At 44.6% G+C, this 26,416-nt stretch overlaps 1 protein-coding gene across 4 annotated transcripts in view; it reads left to right on the top strand.

The window, feature by feature from the left end:
• The window catches only part of EFR3A (EFR3 homolog A), an 83,046-nt gene that overhangs the window by 25,896 nt on the left and 30,734 nt on the right, over nt 1-26,416 (top strand). For all 4 annotated transcript variants that reach the window (XM_081918750.1, XM_081918749.1, XM_081918747.1 and 1 more), the window contains exons 4-10: nt 270-397; nt 2,456-2,606; nt 4,655-4,776; nt 13,522-13,671; nt 16,277-16,414; nt 19,163-19,241; nt 22,653-22,788. In XM_081918750.1, the coding sequence (XP_081774876.1) occupies nt 270-397; nt 2,456-2,606; nt 4,655-4,776; nt 13,522-13,671; nt 16,277-16,414; nt 19,163-19,241; nt 22,653-22,788 (904 nt within the window). The remainder of the gene's footprint in view (nt 1-269; nt 398-2,455; nt 2,607-4,654; nt 4,777-13,521; nt 13,672-16,276; nt 16,415-19,162; nt 19,242-22,652; nt 22,789-26,416) is intronic.

Here is a 26,416-nt window from a genome sequence, read left to right as displayed (position 1 = left end):
AGAAGTCGAACGGACTTCCGGAATGGATCCGGTTCGACTTCCGAGCTACCACTGTACATTATTCCCAGACCACCCATCCAAACACTCACCAGACCTGGACCTGCTTAGCTTCAACAAGGAGGTGGCCTTGTATGCCTTTGGTCCATTCCTCAGGACAATATCTTCACCATGTCAATATCTGGCCATAGTATCCAAAGTGCAAATCATAAGTGATTTCTGTTACCGAGGAAAAAAGAAAAACATTGACTGGTGATTCTTCTTATGATTAGGATGGGCTTGTCAAAGCTGATATGGAGAAGCTGACTTTTTACGCCGTTTCTGCACCTGAGAAGCTCGATCGAATTGGTGCTTACTTAGCAGAGCGACTGAGCCGGGATGTTGTCAGACACCGTTACGGGTAAGCTTCTTACTCGTTAATGCTGATGTTATCTTCCCACCAGTGATTCTTTCAATTTCCCCCCATAATCTGGGCTAGAACCACGGATGTTAGATGGTGGAGAGGGTGTCTGTGACTCAGGTTGAGCAGCAGTTAAAACCAGTGGGAACTTTTTGCAGGAACTAGCTGTTATCAAGGGACACGGGTGGCGCTGTGGGTTAAACCACAGAGCCTAGGACTTGCCGATAAGAAGGTCGGCGGTTCGAATCCCCGCAACGGGGTGAGCTCCCGTTGCTCGGTCCCTGCTCTTGCCAACCTAGCAGTTCGAAAGCACGTCAAAGTGCAAGTAGATAAATAGGTACCGCTCCTGCGGGAAGGTAAACGGCATTTCCGTGCACTGCTCTGGTTCAGCAGAAGCAGCTTAGTCATGCTGGCCACAAGACCCGGAAGATGTACGCCGGCTCCCTCGGCCAATAAAGCGAGATGAGTGCCACAACCCTAGAGTCGGTCACGACTGGACCTAATGGTCAGGGGCCCCTTTACCTTTAACCTGATATCAGAAGCCTGTCCTTGGAAGAACAAAAGCTTTGTAGGGCTAGAAGTTTTCATTTTCCTTTGTCTTACGCCAAACCTACACATTGGGTGTCCAGCTGTCGTTTCAGCATGGCAACACTCACTACGATCCACTTGACACAGCGATCACGCATCTAAGAATCTGAACTGGGCAGCGTTCAAAGCATGGATGCGGTCAGGGAGAAAATGAGATGGTTTCATTTCACATTAGGCCAGGCTTGAAATTAGCCTGTGGTCCATTCACCATCTTTTTATAACTGTTCAGCAATGTGCTCCCGAGCTTGAATGATTGCATTCACACTTAGATGTTATTGCGAGCCATTATCAGTTATTTCTGTGAAAAGGACAGTGTTTTCTATAAGTGACCTCAAGAACATATTACTCCTGAAGTGAGGTGAAGTTGAGTTTGGTGACATCCCACCTTGTTTACGATAGGTCTGGACCCGTCCTGCTTCTTATGGGCCTGATTCCGTCTTCTAGCCTTGCCCAGGATAAAGCTATTTGTGGAGCTGGGAGTGGCAGAGGGTTCCTCTTTCTTCCAAGGCCAAAGCCCAACAGAGGCTTTGCCAGCCTCTCCTCGTTCCACAAACAGCTCTGGTCCAGGTCAAAGGATTTTTCAAAATGTGGGTGTAACCCTACACAGCATAGTATCCTATGTACATCCATTGAAAAGAATTGGGGTGGTTTTAAGTCCACCTAAAAAGAAGGCTGGTGCTGTGGGTTAAACCACAGAACCTAGGACTCTCAAGCCTAGGAATCAGAAGGTTGGCGGTTTGAATCCCCACAATGGGGGGAGCTCCTGTTGCTCGGTCCCTGCTCCTGCCAACCTAGCAGTTCAAAACCACATCAAAGTGCAAGTAGATAAATAGGTACTGTGTGGAGGTAAATGGCGTTTCTGTGCGCTGTTCTGGTTTGCCAGAAGCGGCTTAGTCATGCTGGCCACATGACCCGGAAGCTGTACGCCGGCTCCCTCAGCCAATAAAGCAAGATGAGCACTGCACCCCCAGAGTCGTCCGCGACTGGACCTAATGGTCAGGGGTCCCCTTTACCTCCTATATACCTTAAAGTTACAAAGTTAATCTGATGAACCGGTTAAATAGAAACTGTTGCAGGAGAGTAAAAGCCAAAGGCAGCATGGCTCCCAACGGAGCCAACAGATTGGGCCTGGTAGAATGGCATACAATTGGACTGGAAGGCTGGCTTTGTTGAAAGACCCAGCCTCTCTTAGGAGGGGGGCAAAAAGGTTTGAAATACTGCTTTATAAGCTATTCCAAACCAGGTTTCCCCCTCCCTCTTTCTCTGGAGCTTAAAACACAGATACAGCAGCCATCAAGAACGAGGGTGCTAGGATTGTAACTAAGCCTAGCATGGAAGGAGGCTCCATGAAATGCAGCAGGGCTTCCTTTCAAATAAATATGCATAGGAACAGACAAATATAGCTTATTTGGTTTCCTGAGTGCATTTGCTGCCTGACACCTGTGGATCTTTGCTTGCCTGTTCTCTCAGATACGTTTTAATCGCCATGGAAGCCCTGGACCAGCTTCTGATGGCCTGCCGCTCACAGAGCATCAAACCATTTGTCGAGAGCTTCCTTCATATGGTAGCTAAGCTGCTGGAGTCTGGAGAGCCAAAGCTGCAAGTTCTGGGGACCAATTCAGTGAGTAAACCAAAGTTCAGCTGGGCAGGGACTGAAGGAGCAGCGTAAACACTTTCAGTTCCTCTTTTGTTGGCTGTAACGAAAGGGGGAAGCATCCTTACAGTTTTGATATCCCCTAGCAGGCAGGCAGAGATGACTAAGGACGATGGAGAACTCCAATGGAGTTCACATTTAAAAGTGAACTTACCTAATTTCAAAACAGTACACGAACTGAAACCCAGCCCTTCTCTGAAATTTGCACTTCTCTGAATTTTGCAGCACTTAAGTTATGTGTGCAAAAATACATATATACAGGTAAAGTACGTTTCCGAGCACAATTCAAAGTGTTGGTGCTGGCCTTTAAAGCCCTAAACGGCCTTGGCCCAGTATATCTGAAGGAGCTCTCCACTCCCATTGCTTTGCCCAGACACTGAGGTCCAGTGCCGAGGGCCTTCTGGCAGTTCCCTCACTGAGAGAAGCAGAGTTACAGGGAACCAGGCAGAGGGCCTTTTCAGTGGTGGTGGAACGTCCTCCCATCTATCTGAATTTTAGAAGACATCTGAAGGCAGCCCTGTTCAGGGAAGTTTTTAATGTGTGACATTTTGATGTATTTTTAATCTTTGTTGGAAGCTGCCCCGAGTGGCTGGGAAACCCAGCCAGATGGGCGGGGTACAAATAATAAATTATTATTATAAAGTGTGCATATAAATGAATATATTGCTGAAGATAACATACGTATTATATTAAAGGAAATTACTTTGTATATCAGGCAAAATTTAACACAAATATGTGTACATTAGGAGAATATAAGACGAGCCAGTGGCTCATCTATTCCAGCATCCTGTTCTCACACTGGCCCCCCAGATCCCTGTGGGAAATTTGTGGAAGCAGAACATAGCCATCATAACTCCATGAATTTGCCCAATCATCTTATAAAGCCATCCGAGTTGGTGGCTTTCCCTAGGTCTTGTGGGAGGGAGTTCCACAGTTTAACTATGAACAAATAATTTCTTTTATCTGTCTTTAATCCTCCAACATTCATCTTTATTGGATGGCCACACAATCTAGTGTTTTGAGAGAGGGAGAAGAACTTTTTCTCTCTCTAATTATGCCCTACATAATTTTATACATCGCTGTCATGTCACCTCATGCTCTTGTTTTCTCTAAACTTTAAAAAGTCCTTAGTGCTGCAGCCTTATTTTACAGGGGAGTTGCTCTATCGCCTTAATAATTTTGGCTGCCTTTTTTCTGAGAAATTAGCACTGAAAGGCTGGTGAATTTCCATGAGAACTGAACTTTAGGCTGAAAAAAAGGAGTACCTGAGAGAAGCCAAATTTGCCAATCCCTATTTCAGGTGAACTTTTGTTCATTGAAGAACATTGGAGAAATGTCTGTCCCTCAAATATGTTGGATATAATATGTGCATTAAACACATCATAGTACCTCCCTAACTCTAGCAAATGTTGAAAATGGATGTATTTTGAGTTTCATTCTCCTCAGGTGATGTGTTGTAGTTCTAAAATCTGTGCAAGCCTTCTCCATAGCAACACAAAAGATTCTACAGTCATAAGGAGGAAAGAGCTATTCTGAGATATCATAAATTATTTTCAATTCCTAACTTTTCAAGTGAATCAGGTTTCAAATTGGCCTCGTGCCTTGGCTACAGCAGAAGGTACATTCACTGGAAATAAAGTAAACTTGATATTTCTAAGAATGTGCGCAGAGATAATTTGCTCCCTGAAAGCAGAACTTTGCCTGGATATTTATGGAAAGGCTGAATTTAACGTAGTGACTTTCAAAGCGAAGTTTTCACGTCTGAACTTCAAGATTTTAGGGGGCTGGTAAAACAAAGTTTACACAGATCTGGCTGCCCTGTGCCTGTAGCAAAGTTAAGAAAAACAAGTTTGGTAGCTGCCTCTGATTAAGTGCACATCCAAGTTGATCTTGGTCTTTCAGTGTAACACCACAAGGGACGTACTCTTTAAGCCAGGCAATAGACTGTTATCTCTTTCAAGTATTACCTCTGACTGTAAATCAATCTTGTATTCTCTTCTTTCTGATTTCCCTAGTTTGTTAAATTTGCAAACATTGAGGAAGATACTCCTTCATACCACAGGCGCTATGACTTCTTTGTTTCCCAGTTCAGTGCCATGTGTCATTCTTACCACGAGGATCCAGAAGTACAAAATGAGTAAGTAACCAGATATGCATACAGGGCCAGATTTAGGTTTGATGAGGCCCTAAGCTACTGAAAGTAATGGGGCCCTTTATATATCCAGCTGCCCTTTGTCAACAACAAATTGTCGCTGTTTTTGTGTGTGTTAAATATATGCTATATGGTAATTTATGGATATAATGGGTATCTAAAGCCATTTGCCCATGTTACCATGCAACCAGTCCATGCAGAATGTAGGCACCCTATATATAGAAACAAGCAAATCAGTGATATTTTAGGGAGCAGGCTAGCAGGCGGGGCCCATTACTTACACCATAGGAGCCTACACAACACAAAACACTATTGCTGTATGTAGGTTTTATTTTATTAGTTTTTTATCTTATATTTTGGAAATGTACATCCAGGTTTTTTTTTCCCTTTACATTTTTTGGGCGGGCCCCCAAGAGAGTGGCTCCTAAGCTACATTGGGCCAGTGTGGTGTAGTGGTTAAGAGCGATAGACTCGTAATCTGGGGAACCGGATTCGTGTCTCCGCTCCTCCCCATGCAGCTGCTGGGTGACCTTGGGCCAGTCACACTTCTCTGAAGTCTCTCAGCCCCACTCACCTCACAGAGTGTTTGTTGTGGGGGAGGAAGGGAAAGGAGGATGTTAGCCACTTTGAGACTCCTGAAGGGGAGTGATAAAGCGGGATATCAAATCCAAACTCCTCCTCCTCCTCCTATAGCTTGTTTACCTTATACGTAAATTTGGCACTCTGCGTATTTGCTTCAAGTCCTCTTCCTTGAGCCAATTCTGGCATCCTGGCTTGTTCACTTCTTCCCACTCACATGAGCATCTATTTGCAGGATTGTAAACAGCTTTGCAGCCCAAAGCTAATAAAATGGTGTGCAATGAGATATAACAGATTACTGACTCAGTAAACGAAAAGCAATAAATTCATTGCTGCGATGGTACAATTAATACTCCGTAAGATGATTGGGCTACATACCAGGAAAAAAAACCTTCTCAAAGAAGCTGCCTAAATATTAGGGTGCTAAATTCCTGCCTAATTTCAGCTGGTAACTAATTCAAGAGGGCAAGAACTGCAACACAAAAAGGCCAATTTACTGGTAATATTCAGCTGTCCTCTGATGTACACAATGACTCTTGTCAATGCCCCATCTGAGGAGCAGAGTTTCTGGGCAGGGAATTTAAGGCAGTCCCTTAAATTCTCAGATATTTTTCATGGAAGCTCTAGACTTGCCAGGAGTATGTTTCTTAATTGAGATTGTATCCTTGTCAAAACAGCTGGCTGACTGTTGTACTCACTTCTCCTTAGAGGAGAGGAGTCAGAAGCTAAATTGCCTTGAAAATTTCCGTGAACTGCTTTCATTTGAAGCCTCTACTCGAGATCAACTGAGGGCTTGTCAGAGGAGAAGGGGGGAGCCCAGGTTTTTCTGCTCCTTCCCCACAGGAAATGAGTCACCAGCCTGCCCCGCAATGTCCCTTGTTGTCAGTCTGATTCACATGACCTCAATTCATCCCTAAATGTTTTTCATGTTGCAGTCAAAGTTGGCATTGCCCTGACAGAGCAGATGCTGTCCAAAATGGCCACCTGATAGCCTGGTCCCCCCCACTTTTGCCTCTCTAGTGCAATGTATGTCATGATTATTACTTTTTTGTGGCACCAGAGTATATATATATTTCGTGAAGTTGTAGCTGTCTGTCCCTGTTCAAAATGGTTGCCTCATAGTCTGAAATAACACTATCCACTCTTCCGTAGCCACCTCAGCATTCTCACCATTTAATTCCGCAGTGTGCATATTCCAGGCTGTCAAGATTATATAGGAGGAGGGGAAAATCTCAAACTTATGTTTTGCTACCATTGCACCCGCCTTAAATGGGTCTTTATCACCAAGCTGAGACACCTTTTTACAGACCCTCGCCAGTGTCCCTATTTTCCAGGGACAGTCCTGGATTTACAGAAGCTGTCCCGGTTTCTGATTTGATCCCAGAATACCCCACTTTTCCTTGGGACGTCCCTGTTTTCATCAGAGAAATGTTGGAGGGTATAGAGCTATGCGACCCCCAACCCAAGGAGATAAGTAACTATACAACCTTTAGAAGACATGTGAAGGCAGCCCTGTATAGAGAAGCTTTTTAATCCCTTAGGGAAACTAAGGCCCAGGGGCCAGATCCGGTCCAATAGCCTTCTAAATCCGGCCCGCGGACGGTCTGGGAATCAGGGTGTTTTTACATGAGGAGAATGTGACTTTTTATTTAAAATGCACCTCTGGTTTATTTGTGGAGCATAGGAATTTGTTCTTTTTTTTTCTTTCAAAATATAGTCTGGCCCCCCCACAAGGTCTGAGGGACAGTGGACCGGCCCCCTGCTGAAAAAGTTTGCTGACTCCTGTTTTTAATGTTTAATGTTTTGTTATGTTTTTATATGATGGAAGTTGCCCAGAGTGTCTGGGGCGACCCAATCAGATGGGCAGGGTATTATTATTATTATTATTATTATTATTATTATTATTATTATTGAATAGGATGTACCTATTTTCATGGGAGAAATGTTGGAGGATATGTTTTTATCACAAATAGTTTGTTTCTTGAAGGAAGCAATTCATGTAAACAGATTGCATTCTGCCTCAATCCTGTTTCTGATCTCACGTTCGAGATAGCTGGAGCTGCAGCACAGATTATTCCAGAAAGTTCTGACAGATTTTCAGGTGCTCCCCACCCTCCTGTCAGCTGCAGGCGCCTAGGCGTCCTCACTCAATTCGTTTCTGATTCAAATTGTCTCCAGTGTCAGCCTTCCATCCAAAACACTGTTTCTATTCATAAACATTCATCTTATGGCAATCTCTTTTCCTAAAATAAACTGCTGTGGGTCATGTGTCGGCGTTTTTAATCTCCGGAGCTAGAATTCTGAATGTAGCTTTGGAAAGCAGACGTTGTTAAGGGTACATGCAGTTATAAAATACCTCAAACAGCAGTGTACGGACTTACCGCTGAGGAAATTCACAAATGAATAAAGTAAGATGGATTATGTATGTTTCACCCTGCAGTTTGCTCACGTCCTTCTAATGACTTGCGCACAAATAATTTTTGCATCTCAATTTTAAGATAATGTATCATGTGAAACCTCAAACAACAAAGAGTCTTATGGCGCCTTTAGAGATCAAGGCTTGCAGCCAGCTAAGTCCTACACAGAGTAGAACCATCGATATTAAAGGAATTCTTCCTGTTCGTTAATTTTAGTCTATCTAGCCTGAGGCTACGGTGTTAACAAATGAATGGGACTCTAGTCTTTAAAATGCCACAATATTATTTACTGCTTTTGCTGCAGCGGGAAATGTGCTCCGCTAGAAGGACTATTTTGGATTTATTTGAATGGATGATTTACCATCCTATTTATTTTATATTTTAAATGTATATATGTGAAATGGATCTTGCAAAAAATTAAGGCAAAATTAAGTAGCTGTGCACAAATGTTAGAAGAGAAAACCGAAATATGGTTTGTGTGCCTGTACAATGAAGTTGTTCCTCTGGTCTTTAGCTCCCTCTAGTGAAAATATGGGTGGTTTTTTGTTTTCTTTTTGGCACAAAAGAAAGGTAAGAATTATCTTTCTGAGGCCTTGTTTACAGTACCTAAGTTCAGTAGCTCACATGAATTGCACTGAGGCAGGCCTAAATGCCAATGCTTGTTTCTTATTAAATTTATATCTTACCACCCTTACCTCAAATTCTGTCACGCTGAAAAATGGCTTGGAAGCAACATGACCTAAACAATCGCTTTCCCTTCTAAACGATCGCTTTCCCTTCATATGCATACTCAAACCTTACGATTCTCTTCAGACCCCATACTTCAAATGTCCCTGACTAGAGAACCTTTTTGGTGGTAGCTCTCTCACTGTTGGGCTAATCTCATCCGGCAGTTTTCTTCTCACCTTCCTAGTGGACCTTTTTAAACTTTCTAAATAAATTGTGCTCTTTTTGCTGATCAGAAGGTTGGCAGTTCGGATCCCCGTGATGGGGTGAGCTCCCGTTGCTCGGTCCCAGCTCCTGCCAACCTAGCAGTTCAAAAGCACCTCAAAGTGCAAGAAGCTAAATAGGTACCGCTCCGGCGGGAATCTAAACGGCATTTCCGTGCACTGCTCTGGTTCGCCAGAAGCAGCTTAGCCATGCTGGCCACATGACTCGGAAGCTGTACGCCGGCTTCCTCGGTCAATAAAGTGAGATGAGCGCCGCAACCCCAGAGTCGGCCACGACTAGACCTAATGGTCAGGGGTACCTTTACCTTTACCTTTAACCTCATCTCTTAATCTTAACCATCTGCCCCTAATAACACTGCCCCTAATAACCGCCAGCACCCATCAAAACCACAATGCAGAGAATCAAAACCCACCATCGGTCAGAAAATGCCAGCAGAGACTCAAATCATTAATACCAGTAGAATGCGTAAATTACATTAAAACGGTGTTAAAACAGCATTTTAAAGCCTGGGAGAATAAAGGCCTCATACTAATGTGGGCACCTTTTTGAGGCTAGCATTCCACAGCTGGATGCTGGTGGCCATTTTCCTTGTTGCAAATTTTGATTGTAGGGGTCAGGTATGTATTTATGGTAAGAGAGAGTCCTTTAGCTGTTGGGGCCCCAATCTGTACAGGACTTTTTAGTTCAAAACCAATACAGTGGTACCTTGGTTTGCGAAGTTAATCCATTCCAGAAGTCCGTTCTCAAACCAAAGCATGCTTTCCCATAGCAGTGGGGGACCCAATTTACAAATGGAATACACTCGACAGGAAGCGGAACATGTTCTGCTTCCAAGGCAAAGTTCACAAACCAAAACTCCTACTTCGGTTTGCAGTGTTCTTAATCCAAATTGTTCATTAACTAAGCTGTTCTTAAACCAAGGTACCACTGTAATTTGGATTGGGCCCAGAAATGTATCAGGAGCCAACGAAGGCTCCAGAGAGGCAATGGAATATGTTCGTACCTCATAATGTTCATACCACATAAGCCAAATGCTACCCTAAAAATGAGAGGTGAGGTTTCTATAACTGTCCTGGCAGATCTTCCAGAGAGGCAGAGTCTAACACACTTCTCAGCCTATATAAGGCTTCATTGGGCTCAAACTCCTTGCTGAGGAAACACCTCAGGTAGCTTCCTCAGCAGGGCCAAGTGGAGTTGTCCATGGTCCTGAACGCTTTCTGCTTGACATGGACTTTTGATTTCTTTTTGCTTCCTCAGCAAACCTTATACTCCCATAGAACTTCCCCCAATGGCTATGACAACATTGTCTCATACTGAATGTAAACAAACTGTGAAAAAAAGACTTATGAATTGAAAGGGGAGACATTGTATGTACTTTCCCTTGTTTATTCGCTTGTTTTGTATTATGGAAAAAAACTTCAATAAAAACCAATTTTAAAAAGAAATAAAGAACAGGACCTGGTATAAGGTCACTTCCTGCGTTCCTCCTGTACTAGTGTGAGGAAACTTGCAGAAGTTTATATTCAGGTTGCAGATAAAGTAAAAATGAATCCTAATGTAATGAATCCAGTAGACTGAAAAGCCACTAATAAAACACTTTTAAAAAGTGTTGGGAGTATGCTCGTGGACTTGAATGAAGCTGTGGAAGAGCAAATCCTTATAATTATTTGCAGTCGGCCATAAACTTGTCAATGTGTAGCTTTCGTTGCTAACTCAGAATGATAGCTCTCGTTTGGGTCACGCAGTATGTATGAAATAAGGCTTGAACAAAGTCATTATAAATCCTCTTTTTCTTCACCGAGCGGGATTGCAACTGACAAGAAAGTTGCTCTTGGAGAATTTCAAGCAGGCAACTGAGCCCAGCAAGTACCATATGTTCCCTTGCCTTTTAAATTACAATTTAAACTGACATAAAAGGTCTTCACTGGATGATAATTCCACCCCACCCCACATGCGAGGTCCAATTACACTGAACTTTCTCACCTGTCAGTATGTGGTAGATTATCTCCCTTTCTGGAATCTCTTGACTCTGAATCTCCAAAGAACGGGCTTGTCACTTACGAACAAGTTCTCATATTTCTTCAGGGGGAAATACGATTTTTTTGCACACAAGACCCTTCTAGATCAGATGGTATTTTGCAAAGTTTCTCAGCATTGGGCATGGGACTGTTGCCCCTGCAGAGGTTGTTGGGACTCCCTGTTGTGACCATTGGGCCACGCTGCCTGGCGTGGATAGGAGTTGTCCATCAGCACCCAGAGGGTTCTCCATCCCTGTCCCTAATAGCACCTTACTTTAGTAAGCACCTTACTTTAGTTTTGAGGGACGTGGGTGGCGCTGTGGGTTAAACCACAGAGCCTAGGACTTGCCGATCAGAAGGTCGGCAGTTCGAATCCCCGCGACAGGGTGAGCTCCCGTTGCTCAGTCCCTGCTCCTGCCAACCTAGCAGTTCGAAAGCACGTCAAAGTGCAAGTAGTTAAATAGATACCGCTCCGGAGGGAAGGTAAACGGTGTTTCCGTGTGCTGCTCTGGTTCGCCAGAAGCGGCTTAGTCATGCTGGCCACATGAACCGGAAGTTGTACGCGAGCTCCCTCGGCCAATAAAGCGGGATGAGCGTCACAGCCCCAGAGTCAGCCACGACTAGACCTAATGGTCAGGGGTCCCTTTACCTTTTAGTGCTACTTTTGATACCCAAGCCTTCCTTGGAGATATGAGCAGATATCTAGCACCCTGTTCCTTTATCCCAGGCATCCCCAACTTGCGGCCCTCCAGATGTTTTGGCCTACAACTCCCATGATCCCTAGCTAACAGGACCAGTGGTCAGGGATGATGAGAATTGTAGTTCGGAGGGCCGAAGGTTGGGTATGCCTGCTTTAGCCTTTTGTTGTTCCTCTTCTAAATTCCAGTTTAACAAATGGAATTCCTAAAATCAATTCTGTGTAATTTGCCATGGCCTTCTTGCTCCTCCAGGTCATCTTTGCCTTCCCTGTGAATTGATAATGTGCATCTAAACCCAGGCAAGAAAGCAATCTGGATGTGTATTGTTTAACTCAGCGGTTCTGAACCTGTGGGTCCCCAGGTGTTGTTGGACTACAACTCCCATCATCCCTGAGCTCTGGCCTTGCTAGCTAAGGGTGATGGGAGTTGTAGTTCAACAACAACTGGGGACCCACAGGTTGAGAAATGCTGGTTTAACTGGGGTATACCTGCAGCCCTAGTCATTGCTGAAGTTGCACACTATAATTATAGGTTTCATAGAACTGTTTGTATGATCCCATCAGTGGTACAGCTTTATCAGTGCACTGGCAGTGAAGCCTTGTTTGTTTGTTCGTATATTTTATTTTTGGCCTCATATCCTGCCCGTCATCTCAGTATTGTCCCCACTCCAGGGCAGGTAGCAGGGGATAGAATACAAATATTTTAAAAAACCAATTCCAATAACAATGTAATTAGCTAGTTCACTGTATAACTGTCAAGGAATGGAGTCTTAAACAGCCTGTACTAAAAGACATGTCTTCAGCTGGTTCCTAAAACAGCGTCATCTTGGCATCAGCTAACATGTTATGCAATAAATGCGCACAATGTGTTACTGTACTCTCTTGGCCACATTGTGCTGCAAGCTGTATGCATTTGTGCAGAGGATTACATCGAATCACAGAATTATCAAGTTGGAAGGAAACCCAAGGGTCATCTAGTTCAGGCATAGCCAACCTTGGCCCTCCAGATGTTTTGGACTACAATCCCCATCATCCCTGACCACTGGTCCTGTTAGCTACAGATGATGGGAGTTGTAGTCCCAAAACATCTGGAGGGCTGAGTTTGTTTGTTTTTTAAAGATATTTATTAAAATTTCAAAGGTTATACAAAAAAAAGTAATAAAAACGAAACACAAACACAAAAAATAACAAATATAAAGAAAATACAAACCTAAAAACAATTAAAAAAACAAGTTAAGATTTCATCCCCTTATTTTCTTATAACTTACTTCCCAGACTTCCTCATACCTCCCCTTTTTGTATTCCAGTTCTGATTATTAATTCAGCAAATCCTCACCCTTAGTTTTCATTTAATTTTCAACCTTTCTTTTCTTTTTACTTAGTCATTACAGCTGAAAACCACTTAATTTCTAAACCAACATCATTCTAGCATTCATTAATTTTACAGTATTTCCCAAGATAGTCCTTAAATTTGAGTTGAAGGCAGGCTGGTGTATACATATTATCAGGAGGTCCATTCTGCAAATTGTAGGAACCAGGCCTTCAATGTGGTGGCACCTACTCTTTTGACTTCCCAGCACCTGAGTGCAAGACAGGCATTCTCTGCTGACTTTTTGTGCTTACTGAGGACCTTTCTCTTCCAAGAAACCTTCTAAGTTATATTTCTGTATTGGAATTTTAGAAACGGTGTTTCTATTGTTTTATTACCGGTACTTGTTTGCTGCCCTTGGGCTCCTTTGGAAGGAAGGGAAGGAAGGGTCATAAATAGGCATGCCATATGTCAGGAAAATTCCTGACATGTCCTGGTTTCCAGGTGTCGGGGTTGAATTTTGACAGGGAGTGGTAAGAGCTCAAAAAGCTTAAAATCACTATTTTGGGGTTTCCCCAAATTAGCTCCACAATTTTGGGGTCTTCCTCAAAAAAAGAAGGGCTGAATAATTTTTTGGGTGCCAGGAATTTTTACTTTTTGGAAGTATGGCAACCCTAGTAATGAATTAAATGAATAAGTGAATGAATGAGCGGATCATATTATTGTTCTCTTCAGCCTTGCTTTGCTGTCTTCCTCTAGGATCCGAATTGCCGGAATCAGGGGCATCCAGGGTGTGGTTCGCAAGACTGTTAATGACGAGCTGCAGGCAACCATATGGGAGCCTCAGAACATGGACAAGATAGTGCCCTCCCTGCTGTTCAATATGCACAAGATTGAAGATGTTGACAGGTGTGGACGTGCATGCTCGTTAAATCCTATTTAATTTATTTGAAAAATAAAAATGTATATACCACCAAATATCATGGTGGCAGGGCCGGATTTAGGTTTGATGAGGCCCTAAGCTACTGAAGCTTATGGGGCCCTTTATATGTCCAGCTGTCAAATGGTTGCTGTTTTTTGTGTTGATATGCTATATGGTAATTTGGACCAAATAGGTATCTAAAACCATTTGTGCATGTTGCCATGCAACCAGTCCATGCAGAATGTAGGCACCCTATATATAGAAATGAGCAAACCAGTGATATTTTAGGGAGCAGGCTAGCAGGCGGGGCCCATTACTTACATCATAGGAGCCTACACAACACAAAACACCATTGCTGTATGTAGGTTTTATTTTATTTTAATCATATATATTGGAAATGCACATCCAGGTTTTTTTCCCTTTAATTTTTTTTGGGGGCCCCCAAGAGAGTGGGGCCCTAAGCTATAGCTTGTTTAGCTTATACATAAATCTGGCACTGGTCAGAGATGATGGGAACTGTAGTCGAAAAACATCTGGAGACTCAAGTTTGGGAAACCCTGATCTAAGATATAGCAGGTGGCAAACTGTGAAATGACTTCTTTAGTGATGGTTCCAGGCATGCAAATGGGACCCACATTTTTATCTTTACTGTGCCATGTAAAACTGTTTTTCTTCTGCTTATTATTCTCCTGTACTCTTAAGATATTAATTGCTTTTAGCTCTGCAAGCGTTGTCAATATTTTTCTGGGCTTGCATTTTTATTCTGGCGAGTGTGTCTAATGTAAGCTGCCCTAGAAGCATGAACGAACTGCTGCTCATACACTTCTAAAATAAAATGATTAAAGTTAAATGGTTCTCAGTCTCAGCTTTTCAGTTCCAAAGACAATCGTGGGTCTCGCTAGAGTTGGAGCCAGACGATTTTTTGAACCCCGCTGCCCAAAGTGTGGTTGTCATAGTTCAGTACTGAAAAACAAGGGAGGAAATGTATTTAGTACAGAAGATTTAGTGGTGGGGATGATTTGTGGCAGAGTATTGGTTAATGTTGAATTGGATGTTTGGTTGCTTTTACCCACAGGGTCGTGAAAGATAAATTCAGCCTGTTTAAAAGCCCCTTTCAGGTGATGGTTAATTGTGCCTGTGTTGACCTGGGTCAGTTCATTCCGACAAATGCAGTTACAACCCTTCCTGCAATTGGGAACCCCATTATAGCACATGCATGCATCCTCTAAAAACTGAGAGAAGCCATGCTTTCCTCACAAGTATTCCTATGCAAATGTGCGGAGATTTAATTAGCTGATTGATTACAATTCAGGCAGTGGATCAACTAAGGCTTTCAAAATTGGTCATAAAAACAGAAATACGTGAGTTAAATTTTAACTCAGCCGCTTTGAAATCTTTGGCCATTGCAAATACTCCACCCGAAAAGGCTAATTTCACACCATCGACCCTCTGGATGCACGTATAATAAAGAGCTTGAAAACAGTGTTTATGGATTGTTGAACTGTTGGCCTCATACAGTGCAAGCAATAAGTTTCTCGTCTCATTTTCCTTTTGGATATTATGACTCTTTGCATATGGAGGCATTGCAGAGAGAAGCATCTTGAAGAGTGGGAGGAATAAGCAGATGGTGGAGGCAGATGGCCGTGTGTAGGAGAAAATAGTATCTGCAGCCCCACAGTGGAGGGATGGAAACATTTTCTCCACTTCAGGAGGAAGAAAACTTTAGGGTTGTTGTTTTCTTTCTTTCTTTTGGCAGCAATGTGACACTGTGTGTCTTCTTAAAAAAACAGCCACTCACAACAGTGGATGCCCTGGTTTGATGAATTGCATTAATCATAATTAAGCATTGTGGCGATCACACAGGGTCCCTGGACGTTTCACCGTCTATTGATCCCTGTGCCACCACTTTATTTCTTGCTGCCACCACCCAGGCCCTACCTGGTACAATACTGAGTCCAGTCAGGGTTAAATTGGAACATAAATTTCTGTTTATTTATTGCAGTTTAACACGTGTGTGGTTTCATAGACGGTATCGGTCAATTGCAATCATGGGGTGCCTATCCAGACCTCTAACTTCCGCTACCTGCTCTCACTCACTAAACCACCTCTCAGATATTTACTTCTCTTCCTAGCCTCTAACTGTTCCTGACTCAGCTTATTTCGCTACACTAATTCAACCTCCCACAAACTCTATCCCAATTCACTCCCACTCCAACCAACCACCCAGCAAACTCCCCCTTCACCCCTCCCAGAGCTGGTTTTATAGTCCCTCTGACTCCACCCCCCTGGGTTCTGATTGGGTAACCTGTTTAACTATTTCACCTCCAGCACTCTCATATGTTAACGTCACAAGCATATCATGGAATCACAGAATTGTAAAGTTGGCAGGGACTCCTTCTGCTAGGCCATGCTGGTCCATCCTGCACAACAGTGTTGGAAGCTGTGTATGACATGTACCTCTCAGGTTGTGTATGTGTTTGTGTGTGTGTCCATTCTTGGTTGATGACTTGGAAAGATGACTTGGTTGGACACAACCATGCATGCATACGCGTGAATTTAAAATAACTTACAGGGCATATGGTTTTGTTTCAGTCGGATCTGCCCCTCTTCGTCAGCCTCAGGAGGGGAAAAAGAGGAAAACCCCTCGGCACTGTCTGAGAATTGTTTCAGGGAACTGCTCGGCCGAGCAACATATGGCAACATGAACCATGCTGTCAGGCCGGTTTTCGCGTGAGTAGATCTGTTTGTGTGTGTGTGTAAAAGAAAGAAAAAGAAATGCATCTGCAGTGTCACATTTGGGACTGTACAAAAAGAAGCTGATGTGCAGAAACCTATGGGTCACAGCTGTTCTCTTGGGGGACACTGAGGGTGGACCACCCCCCCAAAGAAAAATCACAATAAAGAAGTTCAGTTGTCCTCTTGAATCAGAGCCAGAAGCTTACACCCAGTCATGTGAGTAGCTGCCCCAGTTTGGGATGCGGGAGAAATTCCAACTACCGTATTTTTCACTCTACAGGACGCACTTTTACCCCTCCAAAAATTAAGGGGAAATGTGTGTTCGTCCTGTGGAGCGAATGCAGGCTCCTTGGCTTCAGCGATAGCAATGCGAAGCCTCTGAAGCGCAGAGGGAGCGCTCCCTCCACGCTCCGGAGGTATTGCGTTGCTTTCACTGAAGCCTGGAGAGTGAGAGGGGTCGGTGCGTACCGACCCCTCTCGCTCTCCAGGCTTCATGGATAGCCGCCTGAAGCCTTCAGAGCGCAGTGTGAGTTCCCGCTGTGCTCCGCAGGCTTCAGGTTCCTTTTGCTGAAGCCAGGAGAGCAAGACTCCCCTGGCTTCAGCAAAAGGAACCCGAAGCCTGCGGAGCGCAGCAGGAACTCGCTCTGCGCCTCAAAGGCTTCAGGGATCTTTGAGGCTGGTGGTGGGGGAAAGCAGCGCCTCCCCCCACTGCCAGCCCCACAAGCTCGGGGGGCAGTGGGAAGGCTGCGCTCAGCCTTCCTGCTGCTCCCCGACCTGCTCTTTCGGGCTGGCAGTGGGGGAAAGCAGCGCTTCCCCCCCGCCAGCCCCAAAGAGCAGGTTGAAAGGAACCCGAAGCCCCCGGAGTGCAGCGGGAACTCCCACCACGCTCCTGAGGCTTCGGGTTACCTTCACTGAAGCCTGGAGAGTGAGAGAGGTCAGTGCACACCAACCCCTCTCACTCTCCAGGCTTCCAAGGTAGCCACCTGAAGTTTAAAATTTAAAACACTTTAAAACACTTAATTAGAAAAACAGCATAAAATACAGCATAAAAACATGAATAACAATAAAATTCAAAATTCAGAAATCAATTTAAGGGAAAGAAGCATTAGATGATCCCCAGGGCTAGCTGGCTGAATTGGTCCTACTTGGGCCAGCGAGGAGGCCAGGGGAGAATTAGCTGTGGGGTCTCAGAGCGGGTGATCTACATAAAAGGGGAGGGGGAAGGAAGAGAAGGGAAATAAAAGATCAGGCTGAATTCAAATTAAAGGCCAGGCGGAATAGTTCTTTCTTACAGGCCCAGCTAAAGGAAGTTAAATCATGAAGGGCACTGGTCTCATGGGACAGAGCATTCCACCAGGCCGGAGCCATCACTGAGAAGGTCCTGGCCCTGGTGGAGGATAGTCTGACTTCCTTAGGGCCTGGGACCTCTAAACTATGGTTATTCATGGACCTTAAGTTCCTCTGAGGGGCAGACCAGGAGAGGCGGTCCCGTAAATATGAGGGCCCTAAGCCACAAAGGGCTTTAAAGGTCAAGACCAGCAACTTGAACCTGACCCTCCACTCCTGCTGCACTCTGGAGGCTTTGAGTTGCCTTCACTGAAGGCGACTGAACGCACCTTGTTTTAGATGGGGGGAACAAGAAGGAAAAAAAATCTCCCCTTCTCTCCGCAGCACCCTACAGCGAAGTGGCAGGAGAAATGGAAGGGGGAGATTTTTTTCTCTCTTGTTCTCCCCCTCTAAAACAAGGTGTGTCCTATGGTCGGGTGCGTCCTATAGAGCGAAAAATACGATACTTTGCATTTCAATGTGTGTCTATTCAAATTGCGTTTCTTGAAAATAATATGTGAACCCAACCACATCAACCTTTCTGAAGGTGCTCTTCTCCAAATTCTGCAATGCCGTTCTCCAACCAAATTATGCGACTATAAAAATACATAATGACAGAGAACGACTTGCCAAAAAGTGCAACGTATTAACGAAATTATTTCGAAAATGGGTACGTTAGGCAGAATTGCAAACAAATTCTCCTGCGTATTAGGAGAAGTGTGCACGGCCATGCTCTCGATTTTTTTATGAGGCCTTAAAAAAATTAAGCAAACCGATGCAAAAATGTAGAGAAGTGAATTGAAGATTAGAAAAACGAGAAATTGTCTGAAATTGGCATATGCATTGATCCACAGTCGCAGCACAGTGGTTTGTAGGACTGGGTCATAAGATGCGTTCACTGCTGTCATATAATTGCTCACATTTAGGAATAACTTGATAATGTTTAGGTCCCATTTGCTCTGAGCACAATGCAAAACAACGTTGGGATTAGGGGTAAGGTAAAGGTAAAGGTACCCCTGCCCGTAAGGGCCAGTCTTGACAGACTCTGGGGTTGTGCGCCCATCTCACTTAAGAGGCCAGGGGCCAGCGCTGTCCGGAGACACTTCCAGGTCACGTGGCCAGCGTGACATCGCTGCTCTGGCGAGCCAGAGCCGCACACGGAAACGCCGTTTACCTTCCCGCTGGTAAGCGGTCCCTATTTATCTACTTGCACCCGGAGGTGCTTTCGAACTGCTAGGTTGGCAGGCGCTGGGACCGAGCAGCGGGAGCGCACCCCGCTGCAGGGATTCGAACCGCCGACCTTTCGATCGGCAAGTCCTAGGCGCTGAGGCTTTAACCCACAGCGCCACCTGCGTCCCTGGGATTAGGGGTAGTTTGGTTTAATTTAATTTATTATATTATACTTTATCTTCTTAGACATTTAGACCACCACAGACTGTGGGATCCCAATGAATTTGCTGTCGCCATTTTCAAAATCATCATGTACTCAATACAGGTAAGGTTTACTTCTCTAACTCTGTCATTTGAAGCAAAACCCAGGGAGGCAGATGTTCTTTGATGGCAATCACTCATTGTTTAAATAACAGAAGGCCCCAAAACGCTACCAAATCCCTTCTCCTTCTGAGAAAATGTCAGACACTTACACATTAAATTGGTGCTCCAGAGATAGTTGTTACGTCCCCCCCCACCCCGATCTGAAACATTTGGCTCCCAAGAAAGGCAGCTGTGTTCATCTTCCTAAGAAGCAAATTGTCTTTTGAACAGATACTTGACATCTGTGTTGAAATCTCTTTTAAACACTTGACTTTCTTCTCCAACCCGAATCCCCAGTCGTTTTAAGTAAAATTTTTGCATAGCTGTACAATGCAAGAGCAACTGGAATAATAGAATAATAGAACTGTTGAATTGGAAAGGGCCCCAAAGGGTCGTCTATAATAATAATAATAATTTATTATTTGTACACCGCCCATCTGGCTGGGTTTCCCCAGCCACTCTGGGCGGCTTCCAACAAAGATTAAAAATACATTAAAATGTCACACATTTAATAATAATAATAATAATAATAATAATAATAATAATAATAATAATTTATTATTTATACCCTGCCCATCTGGCTGGGCTTCCCCAGCCACTCTGGGCGGCTTCCAAGAAATATTAAAATACTGTAATACATCAAACATTAAAAGCCTCCCTAAACAGGGCTGCCCTCAGATGTCTTCTAAAAGTCTGGTGGTAGTTGTTCTCTTTGACATCTGGTGGGAGGGTGTTCCACAGGGTGGGTGCCACTACCAAGAAGGCCCTCTGCCTGGTTCCTTGGAACTTGGCTTCTCACAGTGAGGGAACCGCCAGAAGGCCCTTGGGGCTGGACCTCAGTGGCAGAACAATGGGGACGGAGACGCTCCTTCTGGTATACTGTGCCGAGGCCGTTTAGTCCAGCCCCCTGCAATGCAGGAATCTCAACATACAACCAGTCCTTGAGAACTCTCTCTGTCGCAGTGAGTCAGTGCATCTGACTGTTAACCAGAAGGTTGGAGCTCTGCGCCCACCCAGGGATGGCTGTGGGCCAGATTGCTGCATTGGATTGGCCTAGATTGCACCCAGGGTCCTTTCCAGCTCTACAGTCCCATGATTCTAAGTGTATGGAGCCTGCGGTGGCTTCAAAATGTAAACGGATTACAGTGGTACCTCAGGTTACAGACGCTTCAGGTTACAGGACTCCACTAACCCAGAAATAGTACCTCGGGTTAAGAACTTTGCTTCAGGATGAGAACAGAAATCATGCACTGGCGGCGTGGAGGCAGCGGGAGGCCCCATTAGCTAAAGTGGTACCTCAGGTTAAGAACAGTTTCAGGTTAAGAACAGACCTCCAGAACGAATTAAGTTCTTAACCCGAGGTACCACTGTATCTCCTAACTGGGGTGGAATGCTGCAAGCACATAAACCTGTTCCTGAAGGATTCATACTCAAAGGCCTACCTATGGGTTGGTGAAACTGGCTGCTGCAGGCCCCAGGGACACACACACACCCCACACCTATGGTGGTGCACCACTGCTGTAACAGTGAGATCTATTGTGGCTGAAGCTTCTGCTCCTTCATGCACCTCAGCACAAAGGTGTGTGGTAAAGTCTTTTTCTGTCCCCTACCCCCAGGAAGTGGGGTGATGATATAGTTATTTGACAAGGGCACTAGACACGATGGATACCGTTCAGTTTCATGGCACAAATAAATGGGTTTTGTTTCAATATTTGACGCCCTAAACGTCCAGCTCCGAGGGCCTTCTGGCGGTTCCCTCACTGCGAGAAGTGAGGTTGCCGGGAACCAGGCAGAGGGCCTTCTCGGTAGTGGCGCCTGCCCTGTGGAACATCTTCCCATGTATCTGAATTTTAGAAGACATCTGAAGGCAGCCCTGTTTAGGGAAGTTTTTAATGTTTGATGTCTTATCGTGTTTTTAATATTCTGTTAGGAGGTGCCCAGTATGGCTGGGGAAACCCAGACAAATGGGCATGGTATTATTATTATTATTATTATTATTATTATTATTATTATTATTAGGCCAGAGTGCATAATTCTTTATTAACTGCATCTTTCCACATGATCCCATCCCCTTTGGTGGGTTAACATCACATTTTGAGGAATATCAGGGACTTTCTTATACTGAGTGAAACCATTGGACCATTAGATCAATATTGTCTACACTGGCTCTGCAGGGTTTTTTCTTAGCCCTACCTGAAGATGCCAAGAATTGAACCTGGGACCTTCTGCATGCAAAGCAGATTCTCCACCACTGAGCTATGGTCCTCCCCCAAGATCTTGCTCTGGGTATCAACTCCTCTTGAACCCAGTTTTGCTGAAGCCCATGATATAATTATGTTGCACCAATGGCAGACTTTGGTAATCTGTGCAATCTGGTTCCTTGTGTGAGGATAAAATTTGGTGCCCTCAAGTGGACCTCCTCAGTTATGGATCTTCTGAATTTTGCACCTCTTCAGATCAACACCTTTTGTGGGGGAACAGCCTGCACCACCCTAAATCTGACGCTGGTTGCACATTTTCACCTGCTTGCTGCACCCTTTATATTTAATTAATATGTGGGGGCCCAAACTATCTATCTATCTGTCTGTCTGTCTATCTATCTATCTATCTATCATCTATCTATCTATCTATCTATCATCTATCTATCTATCTATCTATCTATCTATCTATCTATCTATCTATCTATCTATCTATCATCTCTCTCTCTCTCTATCATCTATCTATATCTATCTATCTATCTATCTATCTATCTATCTATCTATCTATCATCTATCTATCTATCTATCTATCTATCATCTATCTATCTATCATCTCTCTCTCTCTCTATCATCTATCTATATCTATCTATCTATCTATCTATCTATCTATCTATCTATCTATCTATCTATCATCTATCTATCTATCTATCTATCTATCATCTATCTATCTATCTATCATCTATCATCTATCATCTATCTATCTATCATCTATCATCTATCTATCTATCATCTATCTATCATCTATCTATCTATCTATCATCTATCATCTATCTATCTATCATCTATCTATCTATCATCTATCTATCATCTATCTATCTATCATCTATCATCTATCTATCTATCATCTATCATCTATCTATCTATCATCTATCTATCATCTATCTATCATCTATCTATCATCTATCTATCTATCATCTATCTATCTATCTCTATCTAGGAGTGGGGCAAGGGAATAGAGATCTTTGTGTACAGCAGGTAAAAATGTTGTCAACACCAGTTAAGTGTTCCCTCAGGCAGTTTGCATGAGAAAGAGAGAAAGAGCAGTTGGAATTAAAGATCACAGGAAGCAGATTTTAATTTACAATTGAAAATGACTAGTATTTTTTGATTTCTAGGCGCAGTACTCTCATCATGTTATACAAGAAATTCTGGCGCACCTGGATTCTCGCAGGAGAGATTTCCCCCGAGTCCGAGCGGGTATCATCCAGGCCCTTTTGCAAGCAGTGGCCATTGCTGCAAAAGGCTCCATAGGTAAGTGCCGTGCTATGAGCATATCTGGGCGGGACTGGACACTAGTTCTCCATCATGTTGAGAGGAGCAAGTCTGCACCTGCTCAAGGGCACCGTTCATATTCATGTGGAAATAGGATGTGTGTTGTGATTGTGATGAAGCAGAGCGGGGATGTCCAGCAGGCCTATCGCGATCTATTGGTAGATCTCCGGGAGGTTTTGATAGATTGCAGTCGATCACTGGTTAACAACAACAACAATTATTTATTATTTATACCCCACCCATCTGGCTGGGTTTCCCCAGCCACTCTGGGCTGCTTCCAACAAAATATAAAAATACAGTGGTCTGTTAAACATTAAAAACTTCCCTAAACGGGGCTGCCTTCAGATGTCTTCTAAAAGTCTGGTAGGTGTTGTTCTCTTTGACATCTGGTGGGAGGGTGTTCCACAGGGCTGGCGCCACTACCGAGAAGGCCCTCTGCTTGGTTCCCTGTAACGTGGCTTCTCGCAGTTAGGGAATCACCAGAAGGCCCTCAGAGCTAGAACTCAGTGTCCGGGCAGAACGATGGGGGTGGAGATGCTCCTTCAGGTATTCCCTTTCCTCAGTGGTGGTAAAATAGAATCAGTCCCCGCCCCTTCGGCCTGCCCTCCATTGTTGCAGGATCTCAGCAACATTTCCCTGAACATGCCCCCCTCTCTGAGGAGTTGGCCATCCTTGAAATAGAGATACTCTCTCCCCTATACTGGAGAAATCAGCTACCCGATTTTGGTCTGTGTCTACTGACTTTTATGTACATAGGTTTTATTTGTACGTTCCATCGCCAAATGGACCTGCAAGGACATTGGAGGTGGGTTAGGATACCAGACTAATAAAAAGAACAATTCCGTATTTCTTCCCTGCAATGTGATGAACTGGATCGGGAAAGAAATATTGCCTTCCTTCCTCACTGAAATGTCTGGTTTTATATGTGTCTTAGATTTCTGTCCTGCCTCTACTCCCAAAGAAGTCCAGGGCTTTTTGAAACAGATGCAAATGGTTGCAAATGATTTAATAATCTAATACAGTGGTGCCCTGTAAGACGAATGCCTCGCAAGACGGAAAACCCGCAAGACAAAAGGGTTTTCTGTTTGCGAGTTGCTTCGCAAGACGAATTTCCCTATGGGCTTGCTTCACAAGAAGAAAGCCCATAGGGAAATCTCCGGGGACCTCTTTTAAATGCTGGCGGTGGGGAGCAAAGCCTTCCCCCCCCCTCCGGCCTTCAGAAGAGGTCCAGGAAGGCCGGCGGGGGCCGAAAGGCTTTGCTCCCCACCGCCAGCATTTTAAAAGCAGTCCGGGATAGCAGGGAAGCGCTTCCCGCTATCCCAGACGGCTTTTGAAGGCAGCTGGGGGGAGCAAAGACTTTTGCCCCCCACCGGCCTTCGGAAGAGGTCCTGGACCTCTTCTGAAGGCCGGCGGGGGGCGAAAGTCTTTGCTCCCCCCTGCCTGCCTTCCCAGGAGAGTGGAGAAACGCAGCGTGTTTCTCCGCTATCCCGGACGGCTTTTGAAGGCAGGCGGGGGGGGAGCAAAGACTTTCGCCCCCCGCCGGCCTTCAGAAGAAGTCCCAGGGTTTTTTAAAATGCTGGCGGGCGGCAGCGAAGGCTTCGCTGCCCCCCGCCAGCATTTTAAGATCGCCCCGGACAGCGGAGAAGTCCTCCGCTGTCCCGGGGTTTTTTAAAATGCTGGGGGTGGGAAGAAAAGCCCTTGTCCCCCCCCCCAGCCTTCAGAAGAGGTCGGGGGACAGACTGTCCCCGGACCTGGTCTGAAGGCATTTTCCATAGGAACGCATTGATTGATTTTCAATGCATTCCTATGGGAAACCGTGCTTCGCAAGACGAAAAACTTGCAAGAAGAAAAAACTTGTGGAACGAATTAATTTCGTACTGCGAGGCACCACTGTAAGTAAAAACAGCCCCATGATTTTCAGTCTAGACTTGAATTACTTTATTTTATTACAATTGTTTTGATACTATTCATATTTTTTCTCTGCCCATCCACTGTTAACGACAAAACCCCCTTTAATTCTTGATTTACGTTATGGAGTGTTTGTTTTATTATTTTTTTAATATTTAAAAGGATGCCATCGTTTCTTAAGTCCCCAAAAGAACATTTTTATATTTGCAGTTGCAGATCAAACAACAGGTTGTGAAAGTATCGTCAGATGTGTGGAGGGGAAAAAAATAAAAAACAAACAAACCAGTGACTCATTTCAAAGTCACACTAATTATGGTGCAATCGAGCCAATTGCCTCATCTGTGTATTTTCATTTGGGAGCATGCACAAATTGCTCCCAGTTGGGAGCCCTGACCGGCTAACAATGAACAGTAGTCTGGTACGATGTGTGTGTACTAGCTCATCAGCGCTTTGGGGAACAGCGAACAATAGTATAAATTGCAAATCCCCAAAATGATGGTGAGCTCGTCGTGGTGGTTTTCAGAAAGGCGTAAATAGCCACGGCTGGAGGGGAGGAGTATGTTTGGAACACCCCCTAATTTAAAGTTGCAGCAGAATGATGATTTGGTCAACATTTCCAGAGCTCTTAAGGCTGATTTGGTTTAACTCCAGGAATTCTGGAGGTGGCAATGGGAGGGTTGGGTGATAAGCGTGTCTGGTTATAAGGCCAGGAGATAGTTGGCGGCAAAAAGCAAATCATTGGGGTGGGAGTACTGCGCTGAACTTTGGTTTTGACTTAATTTGATTTATTGCATTTTGATGCCTCATATCATCATCATCATCATCATCATCATCATTACTAATCTATAAAGCAATATTAACAAATAGCAATTAAAAAAGAAGCTATACGCTGTTCTCACACACTCTTTCCCCCCCACCAATGACTCAGAATCTTTCAGTCTGTTTAGTTCATTAACATAAAAACACACACACACATTGATTATACAGGTGTTGTAGAAATTTAAATGGGGTTCCTAGAATGTAGCTCTCCCTTCCAGAAACCCAAAAGGAGAGGATATAGGCTCCAAACGAAAAGTTAGGCCTTTTAAAAGTTGGGGGGTGGGCAACACGAAGCGGAGCATGGGGCTGATCAGGCTCTGTGATGAAAGGGCGACGAAGTGAGCAGCCTACGGTCCTTTAAAGTGGATGAAACGGTTGAATGGGGTGGGGGTTCCTTATGGCGCATCGCGTTCAGCGCATGGGTAGCCGGGGAGCGAGGAGATCGGGGAGAAACAGCGACCAAGAGACCAAACCTGAAAGAGCAGCGTAAGTAAACCAAGCACACTAATCTAAAGCAAAGTATACAAACCACAGCAAATGTGAGGGCTGGCCAGCAAAAGAGGGCGAGCCCCGGCTGCGCCGGCCCTAAATAGGGCAGGCCACGCCCCCAGCCACCTGATTAGCTGGCTGGGTGGGCGACACGGCCGGGATTCCCCTGCTCTCACAGGGGCTGCAAACCAGCCCCCCGCGCACGTGGGGTGGGCGTGATGCCCGCAGCCCCACCTCCGTGCCAGGTCCCGGAAGTGGCTTTATTGAAATATAAATGCACATAGGGACAGCGTCAAAAGTAAGGAGAAGGCACATACACACACAAAAACCAAATTTTCACTACAGCCAACCAAAGACAAATAGTAAGAGAACTCTCACAAGTGGCGCTGGC

Source organism: Podarcis melisellensis (genome assembly GCF_964234715.1).
Source record: "Podarcis melisellensis genome assembly, chromosome: 7".
Classification (NCBI taxonomy): Eukaryota; Metazoa; Chordata; class Lepidosauria; order Squamata; family Lacertidae; genus Podarcis; species Podarcis melisellensis.
Note: the sequence above shows the minus strand (reverse complement) of the source record. Positions and strands in the feature narration are given on the sequence as shown.